This window comes from Panthera uncia (assembly GCF_023721935.1).
Source record: "Panthera uncia isolate 11264 chromosome D3 unlocalized genomic scaffold, Puncia_PCG_1.0 HiC_scaffold_8, whole genome shotgun sequence".
In the NCBI taxonomy this organism is placed as follows: Eukaryota; Metazoa; Chordata; class Mammalia; order Carnivora; family Felidae; genus Panthera; species Panthera uncia.
In genome coordinates, this window is record NW_026057586.1 from 47,740,207 (window position 1) to 47,755,687 (window position 15,481).

The 15,481-nt window shown below is 41.7% G+C and overlaps 1 protein-coding gene across 2 annotated transcripts in view; it reads left to right on the plus strand.

Moving 5' to 3' along the window:
• Positions 1 to 1,228: 1,228 nt before the first annotated feature.
• TMEM241 (transmembrane protein 241) overlaps positions 1,229 to 15,481 on the plus strand; it is a 116,559-nt gene continuing 102,306 nt past the window's right edge. For both annotated transcript variants that reach the window (XM_049620366.1, XM_049620367.1), the window contains exons 1-3: positions 1,229 to 1,370; positions 6,564 to 6,610; positions 9,590 to 9,667. In XM_049620366.1, coding sequence (XP_049476323.1) covers positions 1,299 to 1,370; positions 6,564 to 6,610; positions 9,590 to 9,667 — 197 coding nt within the window. In that variant the 5' untranslated portion in view covers positions 1,229 to 1,298. The remainder of the gene's footprint in view (positions 1,371 to 6,563; positions 6,611 to 9,589; positions 9,668 to 15,481) is intronic.

The window sequence follows — 15,481 nt, forward strand, 5'->3', positions numbered from 1 at the left end:
TGAACCTGTTCATGTACTAAAAGTACTCAGAGAATATCAAGTAGTACCAACTACTGATTTCAAAGAAATTTTATTGAGCAAAAATTTTCTTTGTAAGGACTATTTACCTCTGAAATAGGTTTCCTAAAATATCGTCAGGGGAAAATTACTTCTTATTTATCTTTTATGTAGAGATAATACATCGGGTGTTTGCTTGGATACTATAGTTGATAAGCAATTTTACACAGGGAATACAAATTTTAATTTTTTTTATTATTAAATTTTATTTATTTTTGAGCAAGAGACAGAGACAGTGTGAGCGGGGGAGGGACAGAGGGAGAGAGAGACACAGAACCTGAAGCAGGCTCCAGGCCCCCAGCTGCCAGCACAGAGCCCCACGCGGGGTGGAACCCATCAACCGCGAGTTCATGACCTGAGCCCAAGTCGGAGGCTCAAGCGACTGAGGCACCCAAACGCCCCAGGGAATACAAATTTTAAAAAGTGAAGGTTTCCTGGTGTACAGGGTATTTCTAAATATCTGTGTGTGTGCATGTGGGGAATACTTGTACCTCTAGTTCCTGACAAAGTCCATCAACATGTTTCATGTATGTTTACTACTATTTGCCAGAAACCTAACTAGGTAAATTTTCTAACCTATATACTAGGAATAGGGGCTGTGCTTGAAACTCCACTTTCAGGAGGATTTATTTTATGTAAATTTCAACACAATGGAATGACTTCTCTTAAAAAAAGAGAAAAAAAAAAGCACAAAAAACAACTACATTCATTACAGCCCCTCAGGCTTCCTTCTTTTAAAATAACACTTATCATTAACTTTTTGGTGTCGTTTGCAAAAGTAATACAGACCCGGTGTAGAAAACAGGGCAAATTCATTAAAGCATATAAACAATGTTCGTCCCATCGTTTAGATGACAGCTATGAACATTTTTCTTTAAACGGTAATGCAATGTTGTGAACTGTTTTGTAAACTGCTTTTTTCCCCTCGTCTGCCATTTTCGACTTTTTTTTACAGGGACTAGTGTCCCTTTCCCCACAGGCGGTGGGGTCGATCTCAGCCCCGGCCCGGCGATCTTTCTCCCCCTACCTCCCAAGACAACAGAGAGCGACCTCGCTCACAAGGCGACAGCCGGGCCCGCGGCGGCCGGGTCCCTTTAAGAGACAGGCGTCAGGGGCGGTCCCCGCGCGGATTGGCCGAGCTTGGAGCCACGTGGCTGTGCTGGCAGCTGCGGCTGTGGCCTTGCTCCGGAGGCTGCCGCGGAGCTCCCGCGGGGTTCCCGGATAGGGGCGCGGGTTGCCCGATGTGCGTGAGGAGGTGCCTGGTGGGCCTTACCTTTTGTACCTGCTACCTGGCGTCTTACCTCACGAACAAGGTGAGGGGGGCGGGCGCGGGGTGGCGATGATTGCACGTGGGAGATCGGAGCCCCCACATCGTACGTGGAACAGATGCAGCCTCCAGCTTTTTACCTGATTTTTCCTGATGGTAGTGGAGAGGAAGCCAACTCTGTGTGGAATGCTCATTTAGAAATAGGATTTGCTGGACTGAACTGGCCCTGTTTCCGGTCCTGTCAAGCATCCTTTACATTTCCTCGGACAACGAATTTTCTAAAATTAAATTGATTTATTTATTTTAATGTTTATTTATTTTTGAGAAAGAAAGAGAGCGTAAGTAGGAGTCACCAAATTTTTTGACTGGTGAATTCCCAGGAACTTAATTTTGGGTTATGCATACTACTTTTCAGGGAAAAAAAGCAATTGGCTCTTGTTCTTTCGCGGCAGGAAGAGTAGAAGAAATCTGACATATCCTGCCTTTTTTTCTGAAACACGCCCCTGCCCTAGAAACCCACATGGTTCCAGAAGTTTTTATTTTTAATTTTAATTTTTTTTTATTTTTAAAGTTTTATTTATTTAATAATCTCTACACCCAACATGGGACTCAACTCATTACCCTGAGCTCAAGTCAAAGTTTTTCCAACTGAGCCAGACAGCCACCCCCTCCCCCCCAGCCAAGCTTTTAAACAGAAGAGATCAATCCATTTCCATATCCATCTTTCCCTCACACCACTGATAGCCAATCTTTTTTTAATGTTTATTTATTATTGAGAGAGAGAGAGAGACAGCAAGAGCAGAGGAGGGACAGAGAGAGAGGGAGACAGAATCTGAAGCAGGCTCTAGGCTCTGAGCCATCAGCACAGACAGAGCCCAATGTGGAGCTGGAACTATAAACCCTGAGATCATGACCTGAGCCAAAGTCAGAGGCTTAACTGACCGAGCCACCCAGGTGCCCTTGGCAGTCTTTTTTTTTAACGTTTATTTATTTTTGAGACAGAGACAGAACATGAACAGGGGAGGAGCAGAGAGAGAGGGAGACACGGAATCTGAAACAGGCTCCAGGCTCTGAGCTGTCAGCACAGAGCCCGACGTGGGGCTCGAACCCACACACCGTGAGATCATGACCTGAGCCGATGTCGGACGCTTAACTGACCGAGCCACCCAGACGCCCTGGCAGTCCTTTTAAAAATATGTCTCCATCCCATACATTTCCACTATATTCAAGAGTTTTTGTGGAATTATTTTTGAAAATAAAATATTTATAAAGTTAATTTTCTTTAAAGTAATGTCATGAAACTCTTTTTTATGAAAATCCAGAAAAGCAGTGGTGCCATGTTTTTATTTTGTTAGGAGGGAGAAGCTGGCCTTGGATTAGGACCATACAGGGAAATGTTAGACTTTTGAGGGCTAGGGTGGGGCATCCCCTCTTGTCATAGAGGTTGGCTGGACACCAAGACAAAGTGGGGGGTACCAGGCCCAGGACCACCTTCCCCCATTGTAGGGTCTCCCCTGCCCATCCCCCTCAAAACCCGAACCCCTCTTGCCCTCTGGAAAAGGACTGTTAACCAATAGTATTTCCTTATACCTTCTCTCTTAACGTGAGGACTGTCTTCAGAATACTCAGATGATGCACCAGAACCCTGTCAGAATCCTTCCTCCCGTCCAGTTGATTTTTAGTTTTGGTGATGGGCCTTTGAAGATCCATTAATACTGCCTTCCTGGGAGACAGTGATGGGTTTGTATCCTGGCTCCACTTAGCTTGGTCTTTGGGACTTAAATTTCTCTAAAGCTAAGTTTTTTAACTTTAAGATAGGATTAACAAGTCCTTTTCAAAAAGTCGTTCTGAGGATTAATCAAAATGATTAATTGAGTTACTGAGTTGACTGGCCAAGTGCCCAATATCATGGTAAATAAGGTAAGTGGTAATTACTCTAGAAGGAAGGAAAGACAATCTTTTGCATATGGGGTGACCCAGTAATTAGCTTTTAACAGATTTGTTTCTTCCTCACAGGAAGCTAAACTAAAAGATTTATTTTAGCACCTTTTCTAGAATATGTGAATTTGTGAAATCCTGGCCTTTTCATTCAACTATTCTAATTTGTTTAGTTAACCTGATGAACATATTGATAATATTTCACTTAAAAACAAAATGACCTTCCTTTTATTTCTATATAATCATCAGCCGGAGAAGAGTGACAAGTCTTTCATGAAAACCCATGAGCCAGGCAGGCATTGGTTAAAAAACAGAGTATCTAAGCAAAACAATCCAGCAGGCAGATAACACTTAGTTCACAGAAATTTATACCCCCTCTGGATGCACATTGGCATCTGTGGCATTATTGTTATATTTATTAGGGTCCCTCACCATTTTATAGTCAATGCTATAAAGATGGATTACCTTCCATGTGCATCATGCTTCAAGGTGCTAGAGAAAAAGAAGCCAAACTGTCCTGTCTCTAGGAATATCTAATCCGAGTAATAAAAATTGTAGATTTCCAAGGACCCTCAGAACTTAAACAACAAATCCTTTTCCATTTTCCGTGATGGTTTGGAGTGCTTTGGTTTAGGGCTCTTGGGAGTGTTGGAGCAGATCAAAAGCAGAAGAGTAACAGCAGAAGGCAGAGGGAACGGGAGGGGAGGAGACTGTACAAAGGGGAAAGAAATGGAGTCAAGAGTAGCAGCAGGCAGATGTGAGGCCCAGGCAGGGGTGGGAGAGGTAGTCCTTCATAATGGGACTATGGTAGGGACTTTGTAACTCTTAGATGATGCCATTGTTTCAAATAGGACAGTCGTGCTTCTTTCTGGCAGCCATAACAGGTTGGCTTGGACCAAATAGGGGCCAAGTGAGAAGGGAACTGTGCAGTGAGCCCCCCAGCATATAATCTCTGCGAAATGATTTTTCTTTTGAATTAGTGAACATTATTTTGTGTTTAGAGATAGGATCCACTCTTCCAGTTTTTAGAAGACTCTTTGCTATTTTTTTAATGTTTATTTACTTTTGAGAGAGAGAGAGGGGGGTGGAGAGAGGGAGAGAGAGAGGGAGAAAGCAACCAGGGGAGGGGCAGAGAGAGAGGGAGGCAGAAGATCCAAAGCAGGCTCTGCACTGACAGCAGAGAGCCCGATGCAGGGCTTGAACCCACAAACCATGAGATCATGACCTGAGACAAAGTCAGATGCTTAACCAACTGAGCCACCCAGGCGCCCCATGCTAGTTTTTTAATTTTCCTATTTCTCAGGGTAGTTTTCTCCTCTAACTATTTCCCTCTGTATTTGCAGAAAAGAAAATTCATTGAAAAAACTCTTGTCTATTTTAGGCCCAGCCCTTCTAGTGTTAAAAGAACGGTTGATTTTAGTTTGAACAGCAAGTGTTTTGGCTCTCCTGACCTCGTGTCTGAGGTGTTCCTCCAGCCTGTGGGAGGTCCTGGCAGTAACCAGGCTTAGGGCCCAGGCAGCCACCAGCCCTTCTTCCCCTCAGAGCTATTAAGCTTTCAGCCTGGGGACAACGTCCACATCTGTTTTCCTTTCAAAGACTCCCAAATTGCTCCTTCTTTTTCCATGAGAAGTGCTCACTGCTGTTCCACTGAATAGCCTTTTGCTCTGAGCAACACTTTTCAGTGGCCTGAGGAACTGCTAAAGAATGAATATTAGGACTTAGATTGCATTTGTCAGAGATTTCGCTTTTCACTGTTGTCACTCTTCTTTAGCAAGGTCAGGTAAGAGCTTCAGCATTTTGTCTCCCCCCAGGATGTAGGACAAAGCCCAGCATACACTAAACTAAATAAATATTTGCTGTCTTCAAGAGGGTTGTTTAGGATGATAGAGCACATGGCCCAGATGCTCACTTGTTCATCCTTTCCCTGTTTTAGAATGAAAATATCAGGGAAAAGTGGGAAGGAGCCTATTGACCTATGTGAATAAACAGACTTCAGAGAAGAAGAAGGTCCATTTTTTTTAAGTTTTTTTTTTTTAATGTCTTATTATTTATTTTTGAGAGAGAGAGAGAGAGAGAGAGAGAGACAGAGTGTGAGCGGGGGAGGGGCACAGAGAGAGGGAGACACAGAATCCAAAGCATCACCAGGCTCTGAACCATCAGCACAGAGCCCGACGTGGGGCACCCAACAAGGGGCTTGAACTCACAAGCTGTGAGATCGTGACTGGAGCCAAAGTCCCAGACACCCAACCGACTGACCCACCCAGGGGCCCTGAGGGTCCATTTCAAGTAAATACAGAGCACAGGCAGTTAGCTGTAATCGTGACATTTAGGAGCTCACACTAGGAGGCCTATGTATAGGTTAATCCATGGGAAAAAATAGGTATGTAAATTTGCCTAACACCAGGCCACTCTATTTTTACATCATGTGAAGAATCAGTAGAGTCCTTGCCTAGAGCCTTTAATGGTTTTTAAACTTTACAAAAAGTCTTAGTGCTCAATGGTAGGAAAAATAGGAAAAGATATCCAGAAAGACAAAACACAGTCCCGTTTCATAAAGTGTTATAAAAGACATAATAGAAAAACAAGTTGTTGACCTTAGCCAAGTTGGTTTAAAAAAAAAAAAATCCTTAAAATGCTAAAGCATAGGGAAAGGTATGATGCCTAAGCAGTATTAGTTTAAAAACAAAAAACAAAAAACAAAACAAAAAAAAACAAAAACAAAACAAAAAAAAAAACAACAACAAAAAACAAAAAAAGTACCTTTAGAATGCAAAAGCCAAATGCCCCCAAATGGAAGGAAAACAAAGGAAATAAACACTAGGATGCAGTTCTTGCTTGAAGAGAATCAAAGAAGGGGGTTGGATTTTGAGGTAAATTGGACAGTAGATAAAGGGGGTACCCTGAGAAAAGAGAGTGCGTCCAGGGGTTTGTCCGGTTTTCTTGAATTACTGCAGTTCCAACGTGACTTCCCCGGAGGCCTGGGAAGATACTGAGTTGTTGGACATCCACAGCACCAGACCCAGCTGCTGTGCGGCCCAATTTGCTGACGATACCAGTTCTATTTCCCCACCAAGAGGTGGTTAGGCTTCTGGCGACCCTGGGGAAAAAAGACTCGCTCTTTTTAGTATGACTTGGAAGGTCTTTTTTTTTTTTTTCCCATGTATGATTTTGGGGGGAAGGGTAAATGCCTTTTTGAAACTAGAGTATACTTATATTTCTTCAATAGGGATTTCTTTGATTATACAGTCTAGCAATTCTCCATAATTTGAAAATGTCCATTAATCTGCTCTTTGTTTTTCAGTATGTCCTATCTGTCTTGAAATTTACCTACCCTACATTATTCCAAGGGTGAGTATCTTTTATGCTCTTTGTACACATATGTGGGGCATGTCCAACCAGCATCATTAAATGTTGCTTAAAATATTTTTAATGACTACATAGATTTTTTTCTTTTTTATCAAATAGACATACTGTAATTTATTTAGCCCTTCTATTAGTGGGCATTAAATTGTGTCCCATTTTGGGGGTATAAAAATAGTGTTGTCAGACATATTTTTGTATCCAAGTTTGTCAAATTTCTAGCTATTTCTCTGGAATAGATTCCTATATAAGAAATTTGGGTTAAAGAATATGAACTTCTGGGTTTTTAAATTTTTTTTAATGTTTATTTATATTTGGGACAGAGACAGAGCATGAACAGGGGAGGGTCGGAGAGAGAGACACACACAGAATCTGAAGCAGGCTCCAGGCTCTGAGCTGTCAGCACAGAGCCTGACACGGGGCTCGAACTCACGGACCATGAGATCATGACCTGAGCCAAAGTTGGACGCTTAACTGACTGAGCCACCGTGGTGCCCTCCCCCTGCCCTGCCCTGCCCCGGGCCACTGTCTCTCAAATGACTATTGACATTTTGAGCTTGGTAATCCTTTGTTATGGGGGCTGGTCCTGCACACTGTAGGATGTTTGGTAGAGTCCCTGGCTACAACTCACCAGATGCCAGTTAGCAACCCTCCCCTCCCCCACCCCCTGTTGTGACAACCAAAAATGTCTCTAGATATTGCCAAATGTCCCCTAGGGGGAAGAATCATACGGGTTGAATGCCACTGCTCTAGGTCACACTGTTGGAGGGCATGACCCATATCTGTCTGTTCTGCTTGGCTGGGTTAGTGAAGGTTTCACAAAGGAGGCATAAAAACTGAATCTAATAGGATGAGCAGGTGTTCACCAACACACAAAGAGGTAGGAGAACATGATGTGTCAAGAGGGCAGCACATGGAGACTCCTAGAAATAGAAAGTGACCTGACACATTCCCGAGGCTGTCAGCTGTTCAGTATGGCTGGAATGTAGCTGCCCATGGCAGATGCACCGGAGCTGATCCTGGAGAGGGGTGGGTGCCTGTCCAGGAAGGCTTGTGTGTCACTCGCAAGTGACTTTATCCCCGTAGGCCAGCAGTTCTCAACTGTTGTGTTGCAACACATGGGTGTGTTGTAATCACTTCCGTGGTGAGGTGTCTCAAGTCATAACTAAAAATGAGGTTTTGAAATCTATGAATTATTCACCTAAAGTAAAGCAATTAGAGTGAAACAGGGTGAAGTTATTGCCTGTAGTACCCTCTCACTCATTTTGAAGTTTGCTGTGCTTTGTACAGTGGGAAGGGCAGGGGTGTTTAATTAATTAACTAATTAGTTAGCTAATTTAAATTTTTTTAAAAGTTTATTTGTTTTCAGAGAGAGAGAGAGAGAGAGCAAAAGTTGGGGAGGGGCAGAGAGAGAGGGGAGGGAGAGAATCCCAAGCAGCCTCCACACAGTCAGCACAGAGCCTGATGCAGGGCTTGAACCCACAAACTGTGAGAGTTGGATGTTTAACCAACTGAGCCACCCAGGTGCCCCAGGGGTGCTTATTTTATAACCTGTGCTCCCCTTGTACTTTGCATGCAGAGGAAGAATGTCTCACTTGATCCCAAGTGTCTTATGGCAGAAAAGAGACTGGGAACTGCATCTGGCCACCTGGGAAGAATCAATCAACTGGTTTTGTTTTGTATTTTGTGTTTTGGGTTTTTTTGTGTGTTTTTTGAGAGAAAGGGGGGGCACAAGTGAGCGAGTAGCAGCAGAGAGAGAGAATCCCAGAAGGGGCGGGGGGGGGGGGGGGAGAGAGAGAGAGAGAGAGAGAGGGGGAGTGAGAGAGAGAAAGGCGGTGCTCATCCAAAGCGCGATTCATGTTTTTACCCCAATGGGCTGGTGCTCACCCAAAGCAGGGCTTGTGTTCACCCAAAGCAGGGCTCCAGCTCACCTGATGTGGGACTCAAACTCGTGAACCATGAGATCGTGACCTGAGCTGAAGTCAGATGCTTAATGACTGAGCCACCCAGACACCCTTGTTTTGTTTTGTTTTTAAAGAAATGATGCCTTTTTATTTTAAATGTTTATTTTTGAGAGAGAAAGTGGGGGAGGGGCAGAGAGAAGGGGACAGAGGATCTGAAGTGGGCTCTGTGCTGACAGCAGAGAGCCCCATGCAGGGATCGAACTCACAAACTGTGAGATCATGACCTGAGCCAAAGTCAGGCTCTTAAATGGCTGAGCCATCCAGGCACCCCAAATCAAACATTTTTAAAACAAGCAAGTGGCAAAATGAAGTTTGCCTTCTAGAACAAGCGCTTTGGCTGCAGGTAGAGAATGAAAGTTGTGAGGCCATCCTGGCGATAGGGACACCAGTTTGGGGACTGATACTGGAGTTGAGGAGTGCCATGATGGGAGCCTGCATTAGGCAGAGGCAGAAGAGGTGGGGAAGAGAAGACTTGGTACTCTAGAACTGTTATGGGGATGCGTTCAATAGGATTTTGCGAGCAGATGAGAGAGGTGACTGAAGAGAGAAGAGCTAGGATGACATCTAGGCTCTGATTTGGCTGATTAGGGGCAGAGGACGAAAATCAGAATGAGGAAGGGAAATTCAAGGTAACGTTTTAGGCAAGTTATCATTGGGAGCTTGTGGGGTGTCAGGGTGGTGGTATCCGGGTGGGCGTAGGGATTTGGAAATATCAGTTCAAGGATGATGGGAGAAGTGGGGACTGTGGGGGAGGTTGTTCAGGAAAAGTCTAGAATAAGAAGAGAAGAATATCAGTGTCAGCACTGAATGGTACAGCTGGATTCGAGAATAATACAGGTTGAGAAGGAGGGGCCTGGGATGCTAGTTAGGAGAGAATGGGAGAAAAGAATTGTAGGAAGGCTTGGATGTGTATATTTGTGTCAGCCAGGAGCTCTGCCAGGTCTGGATGGCATATGAGACTATGGCACTCTCTTAAATTCACATTGGCCTTTGTCTTTTTCAGGTGGCAGACGTTAATTGGTGGACTTTTGCTTCATGTGTCATGGAAATTGGGCTGGGCTGAGATCAACAGCAGTTCAAGGTAGAACAACATCTTCTTGCTGGATTCATGATTCATACCCTGCATTCTCTTCACATTATTTAATCTTTTCTGGTGTTACACTGGGAAACGCAGATGTTTATTTGAGTTGCTTGATCTCTTAGTTCCCTTTGAACCTTGGGATTTTAATGCTTTTATAATCACATAGAACTGAAGGAGTGTGTTTTCCTGCTTAGTGATGTTACTAATATAATATTAAAATTAATTGAGATACATAACTTATAATACTGTATTAATTGGGCTTTGTTTTAGATCATAGGAGCACAACGAATGAGTTTTTATTTATTTTTAATTAAACATTTATACATTTTTGAAAGACAGAGATACAGAGCGTAAGTAGGAGAGGGGCAGAGAGAGAGGGAGGCACAGAATCCGAAGCAGGCTCTAGTCTTTGAGCTGTCAGCACAGAGCCTGATGTGGGGCTTGAACTCACAAACCATGAGATCATGACCTGAGCCGAAGTCGGACGTTTAACCAACTAAGCCACCCAGGAGCTCGGATGAATGAGTTTTTTGTGTGTGTTTTTTTTATAAGTTAAAATTTTTAATTATATTATATTAATTATAAATTAATATATTTTATTATATTATATTAAGCATAACATTATATTATATTAAATTATTTATTAAAAATAATTTTTAAATTATTTTCATTATAATTTTTTATTATAAATGTTTAATTTATTTTTGGTAGAATACTAGTAGGAGAGGAGAAGAGAGCCCCTATAATTTTTTTTTATGTTTTTTAAATTTATTTTTGAGAGAGAGTGACAGAGTATGAGCAGGTAAGGGGCAGAGAGAGAGAGGGAGACGCAGAATCTAAAACAGACTCCAGGCTCTGAACTGTCAGCACTGAGCCCAGCGTGGGACTTGAACTCACAGACCATGAGATCACAACCTGAGCCAAAGTCAGATGCCCAACTGACTGAGCCACCCAGGCACTCCCCAATGAATGAGTTTTTAAATGAACTTAAAATTTTTGGAAATTTTTGATTTTGAAATTACTTACTACTTCACAGAAGAGTTTGAAATAACACAAAGAATTTCCATACCCTTTACTCATATTCCTCATTCTTTTATCTTGCTTCTCCTATAATTTTCTCTTGCGATTTATGTATATGTATACATATATATATGTATATATATATAATTTTTTCTGAACTATATGAGAGTAAGTTGCAGATTTGAGAGTAAAATTCCCCTTCTAAATTCATAAGTGTGTATTTTCTAAGAGGAAGGACATTTTCTTACTTCACTATAGTATAGTAATCAAAATGAGGAAATTAATATTGATGCAATACTGTTATCTCATCTACAGACCAAATTCATATTTTTCCAATTTTCTCAATAATATCCTTATAATGTAACTCCCACCCTGCCCCCCGCCCCCCGCACCGCCCTGCCAAATTCTGATCCAGGGTTCAGTTCAGATCACACATTGTATTATATATTAGTTTTTATGAATCTCTTAAGGCAACTTGTCAAATACATTTAAAAGAAATCTCAAAAACCATGACATTTTTCAGACAAAATTACAACCTGAATTGGCTAGCCACTCCTGCCTCACCTAGGTAAATTCTTATGATTCTTCCAGAACATCATGCCTCACCTGAAATGATACACAAAATGAAGAGCAAATGAAGTCAAAGTTTATATGGACAAGCCAGACAGCTCTACTGAATGATCAGGCCAGGTCACTCACCTGTATAATATCCTTACCTTCACAAAATGAAGATACTTTTGAAGAAACTTTTATATGTGATATTAAGCAGAGGTCTTACTTTATACTCCATTGTTATGGTGGATGGTTCAGGGAGAACTGGGTCTTCATTTAAATGAATAAGTGCCTTGCACCCCAATGTTTATAGCAACACTATCGACAATGGCCAAAGTATGGAAAGAGCCCACATGTCCAATGACAGATGAATAAAGAAGATGTGCTTTATATATCTATATCCGTATATATATACACACACACACACACACACACACACACATACATATACACACAATGGAATATTAGCGATCAAAAAGAATGAAATCTTGCCATTTACAACAATGTGGATGGAACAAGAGTGTATTATGCTAAGCGAAATAACTCAGAGAAAGACAAATACCATATGATTTCACTCATATGTGGAATTTAAGATACAAAACAGATGAACATAAGGGAAGGGAAGTGAAAATAAGATAAAACAGAGAGGGAGACAAACCATAAGGGACTCTTAATTAAATACAGAGAACAAACTGAGGGTTGCTAGCAGGGTGTTGGATGGGGGGATGGGCTAAATGGGCAAGGGGCATTAAGGAGGGCACTTGTTGGGATGAGCACTGGGTGTTATATGTAAGTGATGAATCACTAAATTCTATTCCTGAAATCGTTATTACACTATATGTTAACTAACTTGGATTTAAATTAAAAAAATAAATTAATTTGAAAAATAGAAATAAATATGTGCCCTGAATTCACAAGGCCTGTGATAGTTCTAATATTCAGTTAAATAATGAAGCATGTTGATTCCATATGGTTTCATTTATTCCTCCACAGAGGCAAGAGATTGGTCTAGAATGCAGGTACTAACGGTCAGATTGTGGACTGGGGTCCACCGGTGCTCATCAACATGGGTCCTCTACTCTGTTTACAATGCCCCTGACTACAATTATCTTGTAATTTCTGATGTGAATTATTTACTTCATAATAGTCGTTTAAACATTACTTTGGCCCTGTTTCCTTAAGAGCTAAGCCATTGGTTCCCACTTAAAAACATTTTTCCTGTGAGAAAATATACATAATATAAATTTTACCATTTTTAGACCATTTTTAAGTGTACAGTTCAGTGGCATTAAGTGCATTCACAATGTTGTGCAACCATTACCAGAACTTTTCCATCATCCCAAACAGAACAAACAGTAACTCCCCATTCTGCCTTCCCTCCATCCAGTCCCTGATAACCACTGTTCTATTTTCCATCTCTGTGAATTTACCTATTCTGGATACCTCATTTCAGTGGAATCATACAGTATTTGTCCTTTTGTGACTTAACATAATGTCCTCAGAATTGTTGCATGTGTCAGAATCTTCTTCTTTAAGAAGCTGAATAATATTCCATTGTATGTATACCACAGTTTGTTTATCCATTCATCTCTTGATGGAATTCTTCATACTTCTGCCTTTTGGAGGAAGGGAAGGAGGAATGACTGGTAGAGCTGAGTAAAGTCAAAGACACTCAAGGTTCATTCCCTGAAAGGAATGATCCTCCAACAGTAGAAATTTGAGACCCACTAGACACTGTTGTCCTTTGAGCTTATGTGATGCTAGGTTCTACGCATTGCAGATCTGTGGGCATGTCCCCTTTCCGTCCCCCTGCTAAATTCTCAGAGACCTTTTCACTTCTATCGCCTGTACTTCCTCAGGTGGCTTCACATCCTTACACACGATGTTAGCTTGGTTAACGCCTTATCAAAGATCCTAGTGTCTTAGTGAATCTTATAATTAATAACTGCTGCAACAGCACAGCATTTCCATTTTCCACAGATCCTCAGCAAAGGGGAGTTACCAGATGTCTAGCAGCAAGGACCCAGCACCCATGTTCCTTCATGTATGCCTGGGCTGGGTGTGTGTTTGCCATGGTTGCTGTTTCCTACTAGGCTTGGCTTTCCGATTATGTTACTAGAGAACCAAAGCTTGGCTTTGCTGTGTGACTGTGCACTTGTGTGGAGGTGGCAGAGGTTGGACTCTACTAAAAATGGAAACAGCAGCAGGTGGACAGGGTGGAGTCCTCTGGGTCATCGTAGAGTGAGGATTGTACCAGTGGGGCTGGAGGGTGGTTTCCAAATCGGTATTTAATAACATATACCATGAGAGCTCATTTAGACCCCTTATAGCCTGGGGTGCAGCAGAATCCAAGATTACCTCTTAAAACAAGTTCCAGAACCTGGCACCACATTTCCTACTTTGTAGAGAGGCCATTCTGCTGTGTTGGTTAGTCTCTGGCCATGTCATGACTCCGCTAAGTGACCCGATAGAATCCATCTCCAAGATTTTTACTCAGCAACCAGCAATCACCAAGTGTTGGATGATGCTTTAGAGGCCTTCTGTCCTGGGAAAGATCACACTGGCTTTCAGTCGCAAGCTTGTCCTTATATCGGCAGCTCTACTGCCATTGCCAACCTGCTGCAGAATGTTCAAGTGATTTTTCTAGCAGATGTGGGAGCCCTGGCTGTAGGCTGTGTTTCCAGAATGTGATCTAGAACACCGTGACAAGACATTTGACAGTGAGACCATGGCACTCTTTACTGGATTCTCGAACCATTGCTTATGGAATCAGGTGTGATTTCATTGGAGACATTACATGCCATCCTCCGGTCCCTTTATGACCAGACTACATGTTTAAATAAAAACATTTCGAAAGTAAATTTTAATGTACTTACTACTTTTTATTCACTCTACCTAAGACAGCAAATTTTTAACTCAAGTTTTCAAGGATGAGAAGTTCTAAGTTAATAACGCTATACCACAATGCCTTTGTGACCAGAGATTTCTAACAGATGAAGGAGAAAGCTCCACTCTTTAATTTTCCATTGGGGATCTTTGCTGGAGAACTATAAAACATTTCTTTGATAGGGGAGCCTGGGTGCCTCAGTTGGTTGAGCATCTGACTCTTGATTTTGGCTCAGCTCATGATCCCAGTGTCATGGGATGAACCCCACGTCAGGCTCCATGCTGCCCCTCTCCCTCACTCTCACTCTCTTTTGCAAATGAAAAAAAAAATTTCTGGGGCATCTGGGTGGCTTGGTCAGTTAAGCATCCAACTCTTGGTTTCAGCTCAGCTCATGATCTCACAGTTTGTGGGTTTGAGCCCTGCATCTGGCTCTGCACTACTGATGTAGAACCTGCTTTGAATTCTCCCGCTCTCTCTCTCTCTCACTCTCTCTCTCTCTCTCTCTCTCTGCCACTCCTGCACTCCCACACTCGTTCTCTCTCATAATAAATAAAGAATACTTTCAAAAAATTTTCTTTGATAAAACCTCCAAGTTAACTCAGTCCTGTCCCTAAAGAAATGAACAGTGAGCCAATCAATTAGGATGCTTCTTTTTATGATTAATTATTTGTTTTTAAGTGAGATAGCTTGTCTTCATCAAAGCTACTGGTGGTTGGAATTTCTCAAATATGTTTTTTAATGTGTTGTATTTCATTTTGAGTGACCTGTAATTTTACGAACAGTTACCTTTGCTCACAGAGGAGAGTTAACATAAAATCCATGTGTTTTTGATCTTTTTTCCTATTGTGTTTTTTCACCAGAGGAATGCTTTATGTATATTATGTAGAAATTACTTTGGGGGGAGGATAAAACCAGCTTTCAAAGCATTCTCAGGAAACACGGAGAACCACTGCAGGGACGTAATATGAATAAAATCTGATTGGTTTTGGTGTGGTGATTATGGTTATTCCCCAGAGAAGAGTCCATGAGGCCAGGGATGGTAGAGGACAGGAATTTTTTCTTCAGCTTTATTGAGGTATAGTTGTCAACTAAAATTGTAAGATGTTTAAAATATACATTGTGGTAATTTGATATATGTACATATTGTGAAAGATTCCCTCCATCCAATTAATGAACACACCCATCACCTCACTTTATTTATTTATTTGGGTGAGAACATTTAAATTCTACTCTTCTAGGAAATGTCAATGACACAACAACACAGTGTTATCAACTGTAGTCACCATTTTATACATTAGATTCTAAGACTTTATTCATCTTATAACTGAAAGTTCGTTCCCTTTTCCCAATCTCCT